A 16,888-nucleotide genomic window follows, 5' to 3' on the forward strand; every position below is an offset into this window, starting at 1 on the left:
TAAGCCTCTTTTATTTTTCAGATTTTTTTTTTTTAAATTCTGGGGATGGAACCCAGGGCCTATCTCATACTAGGCAAATATATTAATATTATATATAACATAATGGTATATATAATATTAATATTATATAATAATATTAATATTAATATTAATATAATACATTTATATTAATATTATATTATATAAAGCTACATGTCAGTCTCATATTAATATGCGACTTTTTTTTTCTTTGCCAGTTCTGGGGCTTGAACTCGGCTTGAACACTGTCATTGAGCTTCTTTTCCTCAAGGCTAGCACTCTACCACTTGAGCCCCAGTGGCACTTCTGGCTTTTTCTGTTTCTGTGGTACTGAGGAATTGAACCCAGGGCTTCATGCATTCTAGGTAAGCACTTTACTACATTCCCAGCCCTGACTATATTTCTTTTCTTTGTTGTTTGTTTTTTGTTGTTGGTGGGGCTTGAACTCTGGACCTGGGTACTTTCCCTCAGCTCTTCATCTCAAGGTGAGCGCTCTACCACTTGAGCCAGCGCCACTTCTGGTTTTCTGGTGGTTTATTGGAGATAAGAACCTCATGGACTTTCCTGCCCAGGCTGGCTTTGAACCATGATCCTCAGATCTCAGCCTCCTGAGTAGCTAGGATTACAGGCGTGAACCACCAGTGCCTGGCACCGGTTTTGAGGACTGATCAAAGCGTGTGTGTGTGTGTGTGTGTGTGTGTGTGTGTGTTTTGAGGACGGATCAAAGCATGTGTGTGTGTGTGTGTGTGTGCGTGTGTGTGTGTGTGTGTGTGTGTGTGTGTGCGTGCTGGTCCTGGAGCTGGAACTCAGGACTTGAGCACCTTCTCGGAACTTTTGTGCTCAAAGCTAGAACAGCTCTACTTCTGGATTTTACAGTAGTTAATTAGAGATTAAAAGTCTCACAGACTTTTTTGCTTGAGCTAGCTTTGAACCGTGATCCTCAGATCTCACTCAGCTTCTTCAGTAGCTAGGATTTACAGGCGTGAGCCACTTAGGGCCAGGGCCAAAGCACTTTTTTTTTCTTCTTTTTTTTTGGGTCCAGTCGTGGGGCCTGAACTCTGGGCCTGGGCGCTGTCCCTGAGCTCTTCAGCTCAAGGCTAGCACTCTACCACTTGAGCCACAGCGCCACTTCTGGCTTTTTTCATTTTTGCTTATGTGGTGCTGAGGAATCGAACCCAGAGCCTCAGGCATGCAAGGCAAGCGCTCTACCACTGAGTCATCTTCCCAGCCCCCCCAAAGCACTTTTTTATATGCACATTTCTTATAATACCTTGATCATAAAGCTCTTTCCAAGCTTTTGTATTTTGTCAAAAATCAGTTCTTTCCTCCAGGAAAGGAAAGTAGCTAGGAAACATAAGATTGTTTTTAAAATGAATAAGAGGTAGCCTGTCTAGACAGTTCCATGACACCCTGGAACCCTGTCTAGTCTGTATTACTTTGTTCCCAGCTAAATTATACCTTGTGGGACGGGCAGGATATTAAAAGGGGGTGCCTGACTATTTTCAGAATCCTTTCATGAAGAAAAATCCTAATGACAAAAACCATTTAGGACAAGGATAAGTTCCAGACGGTTCTAGACATCATCCCACCTAAGCACAACGCCCCCACGCCTGCTGCCCTTCTACTGGACTTGTGGAAAGGCAGCACCTTTGCACACCTTGGGAAGCTGAAGTCCAGGTTCAGATAGCACCAGAAGACAGGTCAGGGGGCTGTGCCCAGCTTCACCTGTATGGCAGAATCAGAAGATCTAGCCGGCCCTTAGCCCCGCCCCCTCCTCCTAGCCCCGCCCCCTCCCCAGCTCACTAGCGGGCAGCACAGGAAGGTGCGTGTGTGTGTGCGCGCGCGCGCCGGGGGGACGTGAAGGCCCCGACATGCCCGCCCGCTCCCTCCCACCCCCACCCCCCCCTTCCACCGTGGCCCGCAGCCCTCGGGTCGCCCTCAAGCTCTTCCTCAGGCGGTCTGGGCCATGACAGCACACCCCCCCCCCCCCACACTCCCCCGTACGTCACCATCCCAGGATCCGCCAGAAGCACCTCAGGCCCGCAGGGCCCTCGTCCCCCCTCCGCCTCCCCCCCTCCTCCCCACACTGCCTCCCAACCCCCGCCACCCCTCCCCGTGCTCGCGTCACGTGACTGTCCCACACCCGCCCGGCTCCGGTCACATGGGCCGCACGGCCGCTGCGTCAGTCAGTTCTGGCTGCGGGAGTCGAGGCGTCGCCGTCACCGTCGCCGCCTGCGGACGGGGCGGGGATCTCAGTGTCCGGGTTTTTTTTTTCCCCCCCTCCCGTCAGCCCGCCCTCCTCCTCCTCCTCCTCCTCCTCACTCCCTCCCCTCTCCCCTCTTCCCCCCCTCCTCCCCTCCGCCACTTCAGTCAGCCGTCCGGGCTCGGCCCGACCGTCATGGAGCGGGGCGGGACCTCCGCGTCCACCGAGTGAAGCGCGTCGCCGTCGCCCGGCGAGGCCTCGGGATCCGCCGCCGCCGCCCACAGCCCTTCGCCCTCGGCAGCCCGTCGCCGCCTCTCTGGGCGCCTCCCCCCCACCCCCGTCTCCCCGAAAACGCGTCCGGTGAAGGTGGAGGCCGGGCGCCCGTCGCAAGCCGCCGCGGTCGGGAGATGGTTCGGGCCTAGCGGAGCCGGGACTGGAGGTGAGAGAGGGGCGGGTGGACAGACGGACGGACTTGATGGACTGACTGACGGACAGAGTGTGTGTGGGGGGGGGGAAGGGGGTAGGGACCCCAGGGGCGGGGGCTGTTCGATCCGGCTTCGAACCCCCCCCTCCACACACCTCGTTTGTGTGCGCGTTCCCTCCCACCCGTGGACATAAATAAATAAATAAAGACAACCTAACCCAATCCCGACGAACCTTCCAGGCGCCCATCTTTTTCCAACCGGTTTCTTCCTCCCCTCCTCGCTCGTTTTCTCCTCCTCCTCCTCCTCCTTCCTCCCGCCCCACCCCAGGCTCTTGTCTCGGTGACACCTCATCGGCCGATTTTTGTCGTGCTTTTTAATACACCTTCATCATTGACAAAGATTTAATTTTTTAAAAAATTATAAAGTGTTTTTTTTTTTTTTCTAGTTAAAGAGAAAATAGGCCTCTGGGTTCTGGCTATCATGACCCCAAACTAGTTCTCGCTTTCCTTCTCGCGATCCTGCGCACCTCCCCCCCCCCCCTGCCCCCCCACAACTACGCTGCAAAGAAAAAAAAGGGAAAAAAAAATTCCACCTTACACTAACGTTGGGGATCGACTGAAAATGAGACTTCTGGGCGACGGAGCGGAGGAAATCCTGGAATTCCACCCCCTTCCAACTTGAGGGATCGGCCTGTTACCTGCAGGTTCTCCCCCCCTTCTCTCTCTCCCCCCCCCCATTGGGTGGTGTTTGGTTAGTGATGTCTAGGCCCAGCTGCCTGAGCTCCGGGTTAAGCTCGTAATTGACGTCAGGGCTTTGTTCCTTCCACTTTGCTGGTGGTTCCACTCTTTGAGGATGGATGGTGGGGTAGAGGAGTTTGAGGTGTCGCGGGATTGCCTCATTCCCAAACGACGTCGTGGATAGGGTGTGGGGAGTACTAATTGGAAATGTTCAGGTATGGACTTGAAACTAAGTTAAGATTTAGGCTTCTAGGTTTTTGGGGCTTGCTGTGTGTGTGTGTGTGTGTGTGTGTGTGTGTGTTACAATTTAAAATTGTCCCTTTTCTTGCCTGTTGGGTGTTGGGAGATTATAAATTAAGGCCAGTCCTTTTCCAAGTTACCAGTGTTTTTCTTGACCGAATCTAAGCTATAAGTACCCATGAATAGTCTTATGTAGCATTTCAAACATGTGCTGTTTTTTAGGGTTCAGACGGTAAAAACACTTGGAGCTTTGTTTCTGTATTGACTCTGAAAAGCTTTTTTTTTTTTTTAAATAAAGTCTTTTATTTAACTGCCTTTCAACTTATCGAAATTGAAATATTTATGAGAACTTTCTTAATCTGGGTTTTCTTACGGCTTTTGTGGCTTCTGAGTCTGCTTGAAATCACTCTCAGTCATATGTGCATAAAAGAAGTGTTGGCAAGTGGCCACTTGGTTCTCAACAAAGCTGGCTTCAACTCTTTTAAGGTTTATTTTCCTTAATTATCATTGCATTTCAGTCTCTAGACATAAAAAAAAAAGTGTGGTTGGTTTTAATTAACTTTCAGAATGAACTTACTAAACACCTGGAAGCAGTAAAAAAAAAATTAATTCCAGCAATGTCACTCAGTTTGTGTCATTTGCAGACTTATTTTTGTCAGCTCTGGTGAAACAGTAGACACACATTACACAAAATTTGGCTTCAAGTAAGAACAAGGTAGAGTGTCTCTGAGTGACCAAACATTTACTGTTTGCTTGAAAAAAAAAATAGCTTAGCTGTGGTCTAAGCTCTGTAGTCCAAGCGTTGGCGTGTAAAGATGGCTCTACAGTGCTTTGGTGAAGCTGTGGAATTAAGAATTCCTAAAGATAGAATCTTTTCATTACAATTCACTTTCTACTCATCGCATTCTCACATACTCACACATTCTCTTTGTGCTCTGAAGTTATTGTATGCCTTTTGTAAGTTAATATAATAGTAATTTTCTCATAGGCCTTTTGTACTGTCTTTAGAGTATCATGTTTATTCTTCTTTATTCTCTGATGAACAGGATGATTTTTTTTTTTTTTTTTGGTCAGTCATGGGGCTTGAACTCTGGGCTTGGGTGCTATCCCTGAGCTCTTCAGCTCAAAGCTAGTGCTCTACCATTTGAGCCATTTGAGCCAGAGTGCCACTTCCAGTTTTTCTAGTGGTTTATTGGAGATAAGAGTCTCATGGACTTTCTTGCCCGGGCTGGTTTTGAACTGTGATCCTCAGATCTCAGCCTCTTGAGTAGTTAGGATTACAGGTGTGAGCCATTGGTGCCCGGCCACAGGTTGATTTTTGAGTGGGATCCTATTTTGAACTTGAAATTATTGTTGTATCAAATTATCCAGTCTGATTTTACAAAAGAGGTAATCTAAAGAAAGCTGTATGAGCTAGTGATAAATAGGTTTTTGTTGTTTTTGTGCTGGTCACAGGACCTGGGAGCTGTCCCTGACATTTTTTGCTCTAAGCTAGTGCTCTGACACTTGAGCCACAGGCTCCACTTCCTGTTTTGTTTTGTTTTTTTTGGCCATTAATTGGAGATAAGAATCTCATGGACTTTCCTATCCAGACTGGCTTTGAAAATGATTCTCAGGTCTCAGCCTCCTGAATAGTTAGGATTACAGGCATAAGCCAACCAGCGCCTAGTGATAAGTATTTTAAGGGGGGAAAATGAATATCAAATTCAGAAGATGAAACAAGATGAAGCCTTCTAAAAGTTATATATCTTTCAGTTTTGAAGAGGTAAAGGGGAAATGTATTGGTTTTACGTGTACCTGAAAGGAACAAAGAAAACAGGTATTTCTTCTTTTGTGGCCATCTACTGAATTAGAATGGAGTCCAAAATGTCCAAAGCCTACCCTTTTATTGTTGTATTTTTCATAAAATTGAAGAGGTGTTAAGTATTGAGGACATGGCTGAATATGAAAGTTCAGTGTGTATTATAAAAATAAATTTATAGGGGCTGGGAAGGTGGCTCAGTGGTAGAGCGTTTGCCTTGAATGCATGAGGCCCTGGGTTCCATTCCTCAGCACCACATAAGAAAAAAGCCGGAAGTGGTGCTGTGGCTCAAGTGGTAGAGCGCTAGCCTTGAGCTGAAGAGCTGAGGGACAGCGCCCAGGCCCAGAGTTCTGGCCCCACGACCAGACCCCCCCCAAATTTTTTTTTCATAAAAACATTCCTATACAATGAGAAAGGTTACCCAGCTCTCCCCAGTCCTTACTTTATCCATTCTCTTTTGCATTTCCTCTGATAAGTTGGGACACTTTTATTTGATTTCTGGGAGGGTGTTTGCCAGTCTTGGTTATTATGAAATAAAATTACTAAAGACTTTTTAAAGCTATTCTATCCTATTACCTTGCTGCTTTTTCCTTTGCTTAAGAAAAGCACCCCACTTGTTTTCAACTTGATAACCATTGTGGTTATTTGAAGTGACGCTACAATATATAAAAGATAGCAATAGTAAACATTCTAGTTATTAACTTTTGACTAATCATTTGCATTCCTCTTTGTCTTCATGTTTGTTTTCAGTGGTATTGTATTTTGAGAACTTTAATGTTACTGGTATACAGAAAATATTCTAAAATTAATTAAAAAATATCCAAGGGTGTTTTTTTTTTCCTTGCCAGTCCTGGGGCTTGAACTCAGGGCCTGGGCACTGTCCCTGAGCTTCTTTGTGCTCAAAGCTAGTGCTCTACCACTTGAGTCACAGCACCACTTCTGGCTTTTTCTGAGTAATTTATTGGAGATAAGAGTGTCATGGACTTTTTTGCTTGGGCTGATTGAACCACAGTCCTCAGATCTCCTGAGTAGCTAGGGTTACAGGCATGAGACACCATTACCAGACTCCAAGAGCATTTTAATATTGGAACTATCTATTCTGTTTCTGAAAAGGGAAAGTCTTTTTTTTTTTCCAGTCATGAGGCCTGAACTCTTGGCCTGGGCGCTGTCCCTCAGCTCTTCAGCTCAAGGCTAGCGCTTTACCACTTGAGCTACAGCGCCACATCTGGCATTTTCTGCTTATGTGGTGCTGAGGAATTGAACCCAGGGCTTCATGCATGCAAGGCAAGTACTCTACACTGAGCCACCTTCCCAGCCCCAGAAAGTCTTATTTAATATATTTTCTGCTTCATTATACTTTATTTAAAAATCTGTAATCTGAGCAATCTTAGTGCAATGTTGGTATGTCTAATGAATTATAGTGACTTTTAGTTAGGGAGACAGGTTAATAGTGGGTGCAATGTTGGTATGTCTAATGAATTATAGTGACTTTTAGTTAGGTTAACAGGTTAATAGTGGGTGCTAGTTTACTTATTTATATTTGTATCTATGTGCTGGTGTTGGTTGGGTTTTTTGTTTTTTTGGTATTTTGTTTGCTTCGTTTGCTTCGTTTTTTTTTTGCCAGTCCTGAGGCTTGAATTCTAGGCCTAGGCCCTGTCCCTGAGCTTCTTTTGCTTAAGGCTAGTGTTCTACCACATGAGCCACAGCTTCACTTTTGGCTTTTTGCTGGTTACTTAGGGATAAGAGTTTCATGGACTTTCCTGCCTGGACTGGGTTTTGAACCATGATCCTCGGATCTCAGTCTCCTGAGTAGCTAGGATTACTGGCATAGGGCCCTCTGATTTCTTGATATTTTTCCCTTTATTTTTATGACTCTGCCTTTTACCTGGCTTTTTTTTTACTGGCTGTTGCATACAGCCAGTATAACCCCTTAATATGAATAGCTTTGAATCTTAGCCTGAGTACCCTTTGTATATTTTTCTGAGTTGACCACATCTGTTTATTTTGATTTCAGTAGCGACTGTGTTAGTCAGTTTTCTGTTGCTATAATAAAATGCCTGAGATAAACAACAAAAAGGAGGAAATGTTTATTTTGGTTCAGATGTTTCAGTTGCTGGTTGTTTGGCTCAGTTGTTTTTAGGCTTGTGATAAAGCAATAATCTTAGTGAAAGTGCCTTTGTGTGGTAAATGTATTTACTTCATGGTGGCCAGGAAGGAAAGCAGGAGAGAGGGAGCTGTCATTAGACCCATTTCCTAAAGGTTTCTCCATCCTCATCCCCCCACACTTTTAACACTTGAGCCTTTTGAAGAGAGGACATCCTCTTACTCAAACTCCTTAATAGCCAACATCTTTCTAGTGATTTGTGATCACTAGAACTTCATCTAACCAAGTATCCCCTTTAGATTACTGATTAAGCACTTTAGTTATAAGACACATCCTAACTACAGCAAAAGAGGAATTTATTGGTAGCATGTTAGGTATCCTATGAATGCTAAGAAAGCTGAAGAGCTATAGGAGGACAGCTAGAACCCAGGAATGGCTAGAACCAAGGTTTTATATTTTGTTGAAGCTGGGTGCTGGTGACTCACAACTGTAATCATAGCTACTCAGGAGGCTGAGATCAGAAGACTACAGTTCAGAGCCAGCCCAGGCAGGAAGTGTCCTTGAGACACTTATCTCCAGTTAACCATTAAAAAGCGGGAAGTAGAACTGTGACTCAAATGGTAGAGGTCTAGCCTTGAGCAAAAAAGCTCCCAGACCAGACCTTGCACAGAGATCAAGCCCCAGGGCCTGCACTAAAAAAACAATTTAAACAAACAAACAACAACAGGGACTAGCTCAGTGGTAGAGTGCTTGCCTTGCATGCATGAGGCCCTGGGTTCCATTCCTCAGCACCACATAAGCAGAAAAAAGCCAGAAGTGGCTCTGTGGCTCAAGTGGTAGGGCACTAGCCTTGAGCTGAAGAGCTGAGGGACAGTGCCCAGGCCCAGAGTTCAGGCCCCATGACCAACCAAAAACAAAAACAAAACTTTGTCAGGAGCATGTCTTTATCTCTCATCTGAATTTTAAGTCTTTCTCTTTTTCTTTTTGTCGGTGGTGGGGCTTAGACTCTGGGCCTACGCACTGTCTCTGCTCTCTTTAGCTCAAGGCTAGCGCTCTACCACTTGAGCCACAGCGCCACTTCCAGTTTTCTAGTGGTTTATTGGAGATAAGAGTGTCATGGACTTTCCTGCCTGGGCTGGCTTTGAACTGTGATTCTCAGATCTCAGGCTACTGAGATCACAGACGTGAGGCACTAGTGCCTGTATCTGAATTTTAAATCTTCTATCATTACAGAGAGATTGACCTAATTCTCAGTTCCACATCTTAGAAAGGTTCTCATTAAGTTTACATGGCTACCTTATATGTCTGCTTTGGTTAGGGTGCTACACTGTAATATCTTTTATTTAGAATTCATAAGAAGTAGTAAAGGACATTTCTGTCTCATTTATTCCAAGAGTATTTCATACATATGCAATATATATATATGTGTGTATATATATATATATATATACACAAATACATACATACATATGGTGGTCCTCAGAGCCTGGGTGCTATCCCTGAGCTTTTATGCTACCACTTGAGCCACAGCTCCACTTCTAGCTTTTTGGTAGTTAATTGGACGTTAATTGGAGTCACAGGCTTAACGGCCTGAAACTAGCTTTGAACTACAATCCTCAGATTTTAGCCTTCTGAGTAGATAGGATTACAGACGTGAGCCACTCGTGCCTGGCTTGTCCTTATTTTATCTTAACTTTATTTTTTGTTGGTCATGGGGCTTGAACTCTGGGCCTGGGCACTGTCCCTGAGCTCTTCAGCTCAAACCAAGTGCTCTACAGTTTGATCCACAGCATCACTTCCGGTTCTGGTGGTTAATTGGAGATAAGAGTCTCTCAGAATTTCCTGTCCAGGCTGGCTTTGAACCTCGATCCTCAGATCTCAGCCTCCTGAGTAACTAGGATTACAGGCATGAGCCACTGGCGCCAGGCTTGTCCTTTTTTTTTTTTTTAACATATTCAAATTATACATCAGCAAGCATTCTCTTTCTGTGGAAGAAAAACAGTAACCTTCTGGATGTGGTCACTAGAAATGAACTTGGGGTTCCCTTCCATAAAAGAATTTGTGCCATATCTTGTTGGAGAAGTGGTATAAGGTAAGTGATAGAAACTGAACATTTCTTTGTTGACTCACTTCTTTGCAAATGGAGTGAGTTCTTTGGTCAGCTAACTGAAGATTTTCAGCTCATTCACTAGATTTGTCTTTGGTCTGACACTAAGATTAATACTGAAGGGATTTGGGAGAAAGAGTTTAAGGGGAAGACAGTTCTATGTTGCTTTAGTTCGAGAGTCCATGAACTTTGATAGACTGAATACAACCTGCTGCCTGATTTTGTCTATATTTTTTGCTTAGCTTGTTTGAAACAGGGTCCTCGTAGTTAGTGTAGTCCAGGATGGCCTGTAACTTGTGATCCTCTTGCAACCTCCTAAGTACTGGATTAGAGATGTTCATCACTATGCCCAACTGGTATTCACTCATTTATTTATTTATTTTTCAGTCATGGGGCTTAAGCTCTGCACCTGGGCGCTGTCCTTCAGCTCTTCAGCTCAAGGCAAATGCTCTACCACTTGAGCTACAGTGCCACTTCCGGTTTTCTGGTGGTTAATTGGAGATAAGAGTCTCACAGACTTTCCTTGCCCGGACTGGCTTTGAATCATAATTCTCAGATCTCAGCCTCCTGAGTGGCTAGGATCACAGGCGTAGCCACCAGCACCCAGACTATCTTTTTATTTTTTAATTGTATTTTTTTTTTTTTTTTGTCTTTTTTGTTACTGGGGCTCAAACAGGACGTTCCGCTTGCTAGGCAAGTGCTTTGCCAGTGAGCTACATCCCAGCCCTATATTTTTTTAATATTAGGAAAAATCAAAGGATGTTTTCTGGCAAGTGAATATTATAGGAGACTTAAATTTCAAGGTCTGTAAATATGATTTTATTGGAATATGGTGTACCATTTTGTTTATGTGTTGTCTGGCAGGTTCTGCTGCAGTAAGAGCAGAGTTGAGAAATTGTGACTATATAGTCTGCCAAGTCTAAAATATTTACTTTCTGGCTCTAAAAAAATGTTGCTTTAGCAGACCAAGTGGACTTTAGTGGTTACTTAGGTCTGAGGATTGCCTTAAAGTAAGTTATAAGATATCTGTTTATTTTATTTATTTTGTGCATGTGCGTGTGTATGCGCGCGTGCACATGCGCGCATGTACAGTGCGTATCTTGAACTTAGCGCTGTCCCTGAGCTTTTTTACGGAAGGCTAGTGCCCTACAGCTCCATTTTCAGCTTTTTAGTGCTTAACTGGAGACAAATCTTATGGGTTTTCCTGCCTGGGCTAACTTCAAACCTTGATCCTCACATTTCAGCCTCCTGAGTAGCTAGCACTTACAGGCATGAGCCACTGATGCCCAGCTAAGGTCTTTTGTTTATTTAGTGCTGGTTTCTGGGGCTTGGAAGTGAGGGCCTGAGCACTGTCCTTGAGCTTTTGTGTTCAAGCCTAGAGTTCTACCATTTGAGCCACAGCTAGTTTCTTTCGGTATTTAATTATAGATAAGAGTCTCCTGGACTTTCCTGCCTGGGCTGGCTTTGAGCCACCATCCTCAAATCTTAGCCTTCTGAGTAGCTAGGATTATAGACTGAGCTACAGCACCTGGCTCCATTGATGAGTTTTATAAAAGTTATGCATAACTGTTTTATAGCCAGATAGTCCTTTAAGACTTTGCTGCTATGTTTAGACTTGGTTTATTATTTGTTTGTGCCAAGTGCATTATACTAGTGATTTTGCAGTGGTTTAGGTAGGAAAAGAAAGTGAGTAAAAGTGATAACTGTATATATTAATATAGAAAGGCCAACCCAAAAGAACCCTGGCAAAGTGGCTAATACCACTTTACCTGTTTCTGACAATATTTCATCTTTGTAATTAATCACCATGAAATAGCTTATTTGCAATAAATGTGTTTTGTTTCAGACTTCAATAGTGATACAGATATGGAAAAAACTGTCAGTTTCAGTAAGGTGCATAGCCAAAGATGAACAAGGTAGTGTGCCAGAATTAACAAGTGAAAGCTCAGCATTTCAGAAGCGTCAAACTAGTCATGTAAATCCTAGTACTTGGAAGGCAAGATTGAGGCCAGCCTAGCCTACATAGTGAAATCCCATCTTCAAAAACCAAACCCCTTGCACTGCTAAAAAATACCCAAAAAACATTGCCAGGTGGTATGATAACATAGGATTGTATTTCTCTGAACTAGAACATGAAGACTTGGGAGACTTCCTTAATATTAAGGAAGACTATCCTTAATAGTACATATTTATAAGCATGTTTTACAGGAATGATTTTTATTGATAAGTTTTATGTTGTGTATATGGGAATTTTACCACAATAAAAAAGAAAATTGTCCCTCTACCTATTTAAAAATAAAAGCCCTGGGCTGGGAATGTGGCTTAGTGGTATAGTGCTTGCCTAGCAGGCATGAAGCCCTGAAAAAAAGCCAGAAGTGCCTAGGCCTGAGTTCAAGCCCCAGGACTGGCAAAAACAGACAAACAAACAAACAAACAAATAAATGCCCTGCTTCTGTTCCTAGACCATCTAGAGTAATAGGGTCTCCTTTTGTGGCCCAGAGAGGCCTCATATCTTTCATTACTGAAGTCAAAATACAAAAACATACTTAAAAATATAAAACAAATCCAGGACTACTTATTTCCATGCTTAACTACATTGTTGGTCTAATTTTTTCATAACAATAATATCTGTTACATTGTTATTTATTTTATTTTTTTTTTTTGGGTCCGGTCATGGGGCCTGAACTCTGGGCCTGGGTGCTGTCCCTCAGCTCTTCAGCTCAAGGCTAGTGCTCTACCACTTGAGCCACAGCACCACTCCTGGCTTTTTCTGCTTATGTGGTGCTGAGGAATTGAACCCAGGGCCTCATGCATGCAAGGCAAGCGCTCTACCACTGAGCCACCTTCCCAGCCCCACATTGTTATTTTAAATTTTACTTTATATTTAATTTTTAGTCTTACATAAAAACCAGCTCTTTTTTTTTTTGTTTTGGTTTGTTTTTTGGCGAGGGCACTAAGGCTTAATTTCAGGACCTGAGCACTGTCCTTTAGCTTTATAGCTCAAGACTAGTACTCTACCACTTGAGCCACATTTCCACTTCTGCCTTTTTGCTGGTTAGGTTGAGATGAGTCTCATGGACTTCCCTCTGGACTGGCTTCAAAACATAATTCTCAGATCTCAGCCTCCGGAGTAGCTAGGATTACAGGCATGAACCACTGGAGCATTGCTGAGTTTATACTTAGTTTTACGTTTGTACGTATCTATTTAATATTATGTACATTTAACACATATATATATATACACACATACGTGTGTGTGCATGCAAGCACGCGTGCGTGCATGTGTGCCAGTCAGTTTTGGGTTTGAACTCTGGGTCTGGGCACTATCACTTTTCAGTAGTCTTCTCCTCATTTCCTGGTACTCACTTCCTCACCAACAGAGTCTGTTTTGCTTGTCATGCTACATGCATATTTCTAAACCCCAGAACTTCATAATACTAATAGCCTTCAAGGTTCTTTTTCTCTTCGTTTTGTATTTGTAACTCTCTTCTTGCTTGGCAAGAGCTGTGGTTCTTCTAGACTCTCATTTACTAGTCATTTGCTCAGTCTGTAGAAATGAAATTGCTGCACTATCAACTAGCACCAAACCTAGAAATTACAAATTTTAGATAGCCTTTTTTGTTGTTGTTGTTGGTACTAAAGATTAAACTCAGGGCTTTGTGCATTTAAGCTCTTTACTCATTTGTGGATAAAGTATTACATTTATGACCATACCAACTTGCACACAGTCTTCTTTCTTTCTTTTTTTCTTTTTTGTTGTTGGTCAAGGGGCCTGAACTCTGAGCCTGGGTGCTGTCCCTCAGCTCTTCAGCTCAAGGTGAGTGCTCTACCACTTGAGCCACAGCCCCACTCCAGCTTTTTCTGCTTATGTGGTGCTGAGGAATTGAACCCAGGGCCTCATGCATGCAAGGCAAGCACTCTACCACTGAGCCACCTTCCCAGCCCACAGTCTTCTTTCTTTGCTTCCCAAAGTAGCTAAGATGTAAGATGCTTGCCACCTTCATCAGCTATTTGTTGAGAATGGGGTCTTGCCTGAAATAACCCTCATTTCTACTTTGCCATTTTCTCTTTCCCTTTTCCTTTCCTTTTTACTAGTTTCCCCCTCTCTCCTTCCTTCCTTCCTTCCTTCCTTCCTTCCTTCCTTCCTTCCTTCTTCCTCTTCTCTCTCTCTCTCTTTCTTTCTTTCTTTTTCTTTCCCTCCCTCCCTCCGTCCCTCCCTCCCTTCCTTCCTTCCTTGCGTCCTTCCTTTCCTTTCTTTCCTCCCTTTCCTCCTTCCCCCTTTTCCCCCTTACCCCCTTTCCCCCTCTTCTTTTTTTGGTATGTGTGCAAGTACCAGGCCTTGAACTCAGGGTCTCATGCTTTGCCTCATGTTTTGTTGTTTACAGGTGATGCTCTATCACTTGGCTATGCTTTTTTCTAGTCTGCCATTTTCTTTCTCTCTCTCCTCTGCCTTTTTTGTTGTTCAGGACCTGAACTCAGCGTCTGACAGTTTCTCTCATTGGCTGATGTTCTGAGCCATGCCTCCAGTCTGCAATATTTCTTTTTAGAAATATTTAATATAGTAATTTGTTGTGATGTAGCATTTTTCTAATTTTGACTAAATTCTTTTTCATTTCAATAGTTTAAACTAGTTTCCTGAGGGATAGGCTATAAAAGTTTTGCTTATACAGCAAAGATGTATGCTTTAGATTGACTCTTGTTTAAGTTGCTTAATTTATTGGAACTCACATTACTGGAATTTTTAGTTTGGGGAAAAACTTTAGTCAGAGATAGGTACAAGAAGAAAATGAAATCTCTAAAATAAACACAAAAATAAGTTAGATTAGAAAAAGGAGATTAACGAGTTGCAATGGAATGTAAATGATTATAAACAATCAGTTCATTTAATTCTGAGCTTTCTGGTGGCACTGTTAAAGGAAATATTAGGTTGGATGACTTTCACTGTTAACCAAATATTTCCAGGCTGGGAATGAAGCCCTGGGTTCGATTCCTCAGCACCACAAACAGAAAAAGCTGGAAGTGATGCTGTGGCTCCAGTGGTAGAGTGCTAGCCTTGAAGCTCAGGGACAGTGCCCAGGCCCTGAGTTTAAGCCCCAGGACTGGCAAAAAAACCCAAACAAACCCCCCCCCCCCCAAAAAAAAAAACAACCTTTAAATTAAATCATAGAGGGAATTTTGTTCTGGGAAACATGTCTTCTTCTTCTTTAATACAATAAATATGCAAATATTTTCCTTCACTTTCTCACTCCTCTTTCTTCCCTTTCTTTGCTTTGAGAGAGGGTCTTACTTTCTTGACCAGGCCGGACCTGACTGAGGCTCAAGCAGTTCTGCCTCTGTCTCGAACTAGGATTACAAATGCATGCATTAGTTCTTAGTTCATATAAATATTTGTATTCTTTTTTTTCTTCTTCTTTTGTGCCACTGGATTTGGAATTCAGGGCCTTGTACTTGCAAGGCAAGTACCTTGCCTCTATAGTCACACCCCAACCCATTTTCCCGTTTTTTTAATAAGGTCTCACTTTTGCCCAGACTGGCCAGGCCCGTGATGCTTCCCAAGTAGCTAGGCTAGGAGGCGAGTGCCACCACACCCAGTTTTTTATTGGCTGAGATGTTTTTCAAGAACTTTCTTGCCCAGACTGGCCTACATCTTTGATCATCCTAATCTCAGCCTCTTAAATCATTAGAATTAAAAGTGTGAGCTACCATGCCTGGCCTCAGATATTTTTAAAGTAGTTTTCTTCTTTCAGTTTTTTGCTTTGTTTTGCTTTATTTTTGTGTTTGATAATGGGGCTAGAACCCAGGACCTTACGCATGCTAATCATGCTACATTCATTATATAATCTTTCAGGATCTGGATGTAGGAAATTTGGAAAACTGGTAGTTAACATGTCCTTAGACTCTGCTTTTTTTTTTTTTTTTTTTTTTAACTTTATTTTAATTTTTGATGCTATCCTGGGGCTTGACCTCAGAGCCTGGTGCTGTCTTAAGCCTTTTGTTGCTCAAGGCTAGCACTCTACTGCTTGAGCCACAGCTCCAATTTGAGCTGCTTTTTTGATACTGGAAATAAGAATCTTGCACACTTTTCTGTTCAGGCTGGCTTTGAATTATTATTCTCAGATCTCATTCTTCTCTGAGTAATTAGGATTATAGGTATAAACCACCAGTGCCCTGCTTGACCCTGCTTAACTTTTTTTTTGTTGTTTATTTCTTTTATTAGTAAGTATCAGGATATGCACTTCTTTTTTTTTTTTTCTTTTGGTCAGGTCATGGGGCCTGAACTCTGGGCCTGGGCGCTGTCCCTCAGCTCTTCAGCTCAAGGCTAGTGCTCTTCCACTTGAGTCACAGTGCCACTTCCGGCTTTTTTCTTATGTGGTGCTGAGGAATCGAACCCAGGGCTCATGCATGCAAGGCAAGCGCTCTACCACTGAGCCACCTTCCCAGCCCCTGGTTAACTTTGTATTTTGGTAGCACCATAATCCAGGAGACTGGATGTGAGTAATAAAAAACCTACTAGTTGGTCCAAATACTGAAGGTCGGGCTGGGAAGGTGGCTCAGTGGTAGAGCACTTGCCTTGCATGCATGAGGCCCTGGGTTTGATTTCCCAGCACCACATAAGCAAAAAAAAAAGCCAGAAGTGGCGCTGTGGCTCAAGTGGTAGAGTGCTAGCCTTGAGCTGAAGAGCTGAGCGACAGCGCCCAGGCCCAGAGTTCAGGCCCCACGACAGGACCAAAAACAAAGAAAAACAAAAAAACAAATACTGGACGTCGTTCTTTGGTTTCATTCTCCAAGTAAAGCATGGATTCTTTAAAGTGATTAAAATACGTTTCATGTCACCCTCTAATTATTAGAGAAAGCAGAAATCCCATAGTATATTATATAACACTCAACAAGTTATATTCTTATTTACACTTACTAGAATATTATGCAGGTAAAAAATTTAAATATACATTTCAAGCACTTAGATCTCTCTTCTCCCTTCCTTTCTCCTTCCCTTCCTTTTCCCCTTCCTTCCTTCCTCTTTGCTTCCTTCTCTCTCCACATTAAATTGCTTTATTTGCATGATACTAAATCGTACAAACCACCATGTTTTATTTTTGGATGTTTGTTTTCTCTAACCACAAAAGAAAGCCCTCAAGAGTATATTGGTTTTGCTGTCCATTCTAATTTTATAATTATAGTTTCCCTTAGTCTTGATTGACTTCCCTTTCTGATTTGGTTTAAAATTATAAACTAGAAATACTCTACAGGTATAA

General features: G+C 43.0%; 1 protein-coding gene across 3 annotated transcripts in view; it reads left to right on the plus strand.

Annotated features, from left to right (window-relative positions):
* Positions 1 to 2,573: 2,573 nt before the first annotated feature.
* The window catches only part of Aff4 (AF4/FMR2 family member 4), a 67,816-nt gene continuing 53,501 nt past the window's right edge, over positions 2,574 to 16,888 (plus strand). For 2 of the 3 annotated variants that reach the window (XM_042688779.1, XM_042688781.1), the window contains exon 1: positions 3,386 to 3,598. In XM_042688779.1, the coding sequence (XP_042544713.1) occupies positions 3,591 to 3,598 (8 nt within the window). In that variant the 5' untranslated portion in view covers positions 3,386 to 3,590. Of the gene's footprint in view, positions 2,661 to 3,385; positions 3,599 to 16,888 lie in introns of those variants that run through there. The other variant, XM_042688780.1, reaches the window with a different exon arrangement.

The sequence above is a fragment of the Dipodomys spectabilis genome, unplaced genomic scaffold (assembly GCF_019054845.1).
Source record: "Dipodomys spectabilis isolate Male_0828 unplaced genomic scaffold, ASM1905484v1 ptg000119l, whole genome shotgun sequence".
Taxonomy (NCBI): Eukaryota; Metazoa; Chordata; class Mammalia; order Rodentia; family Heteromyidae; genus Dipodomys; species Dipodomys spectabilis.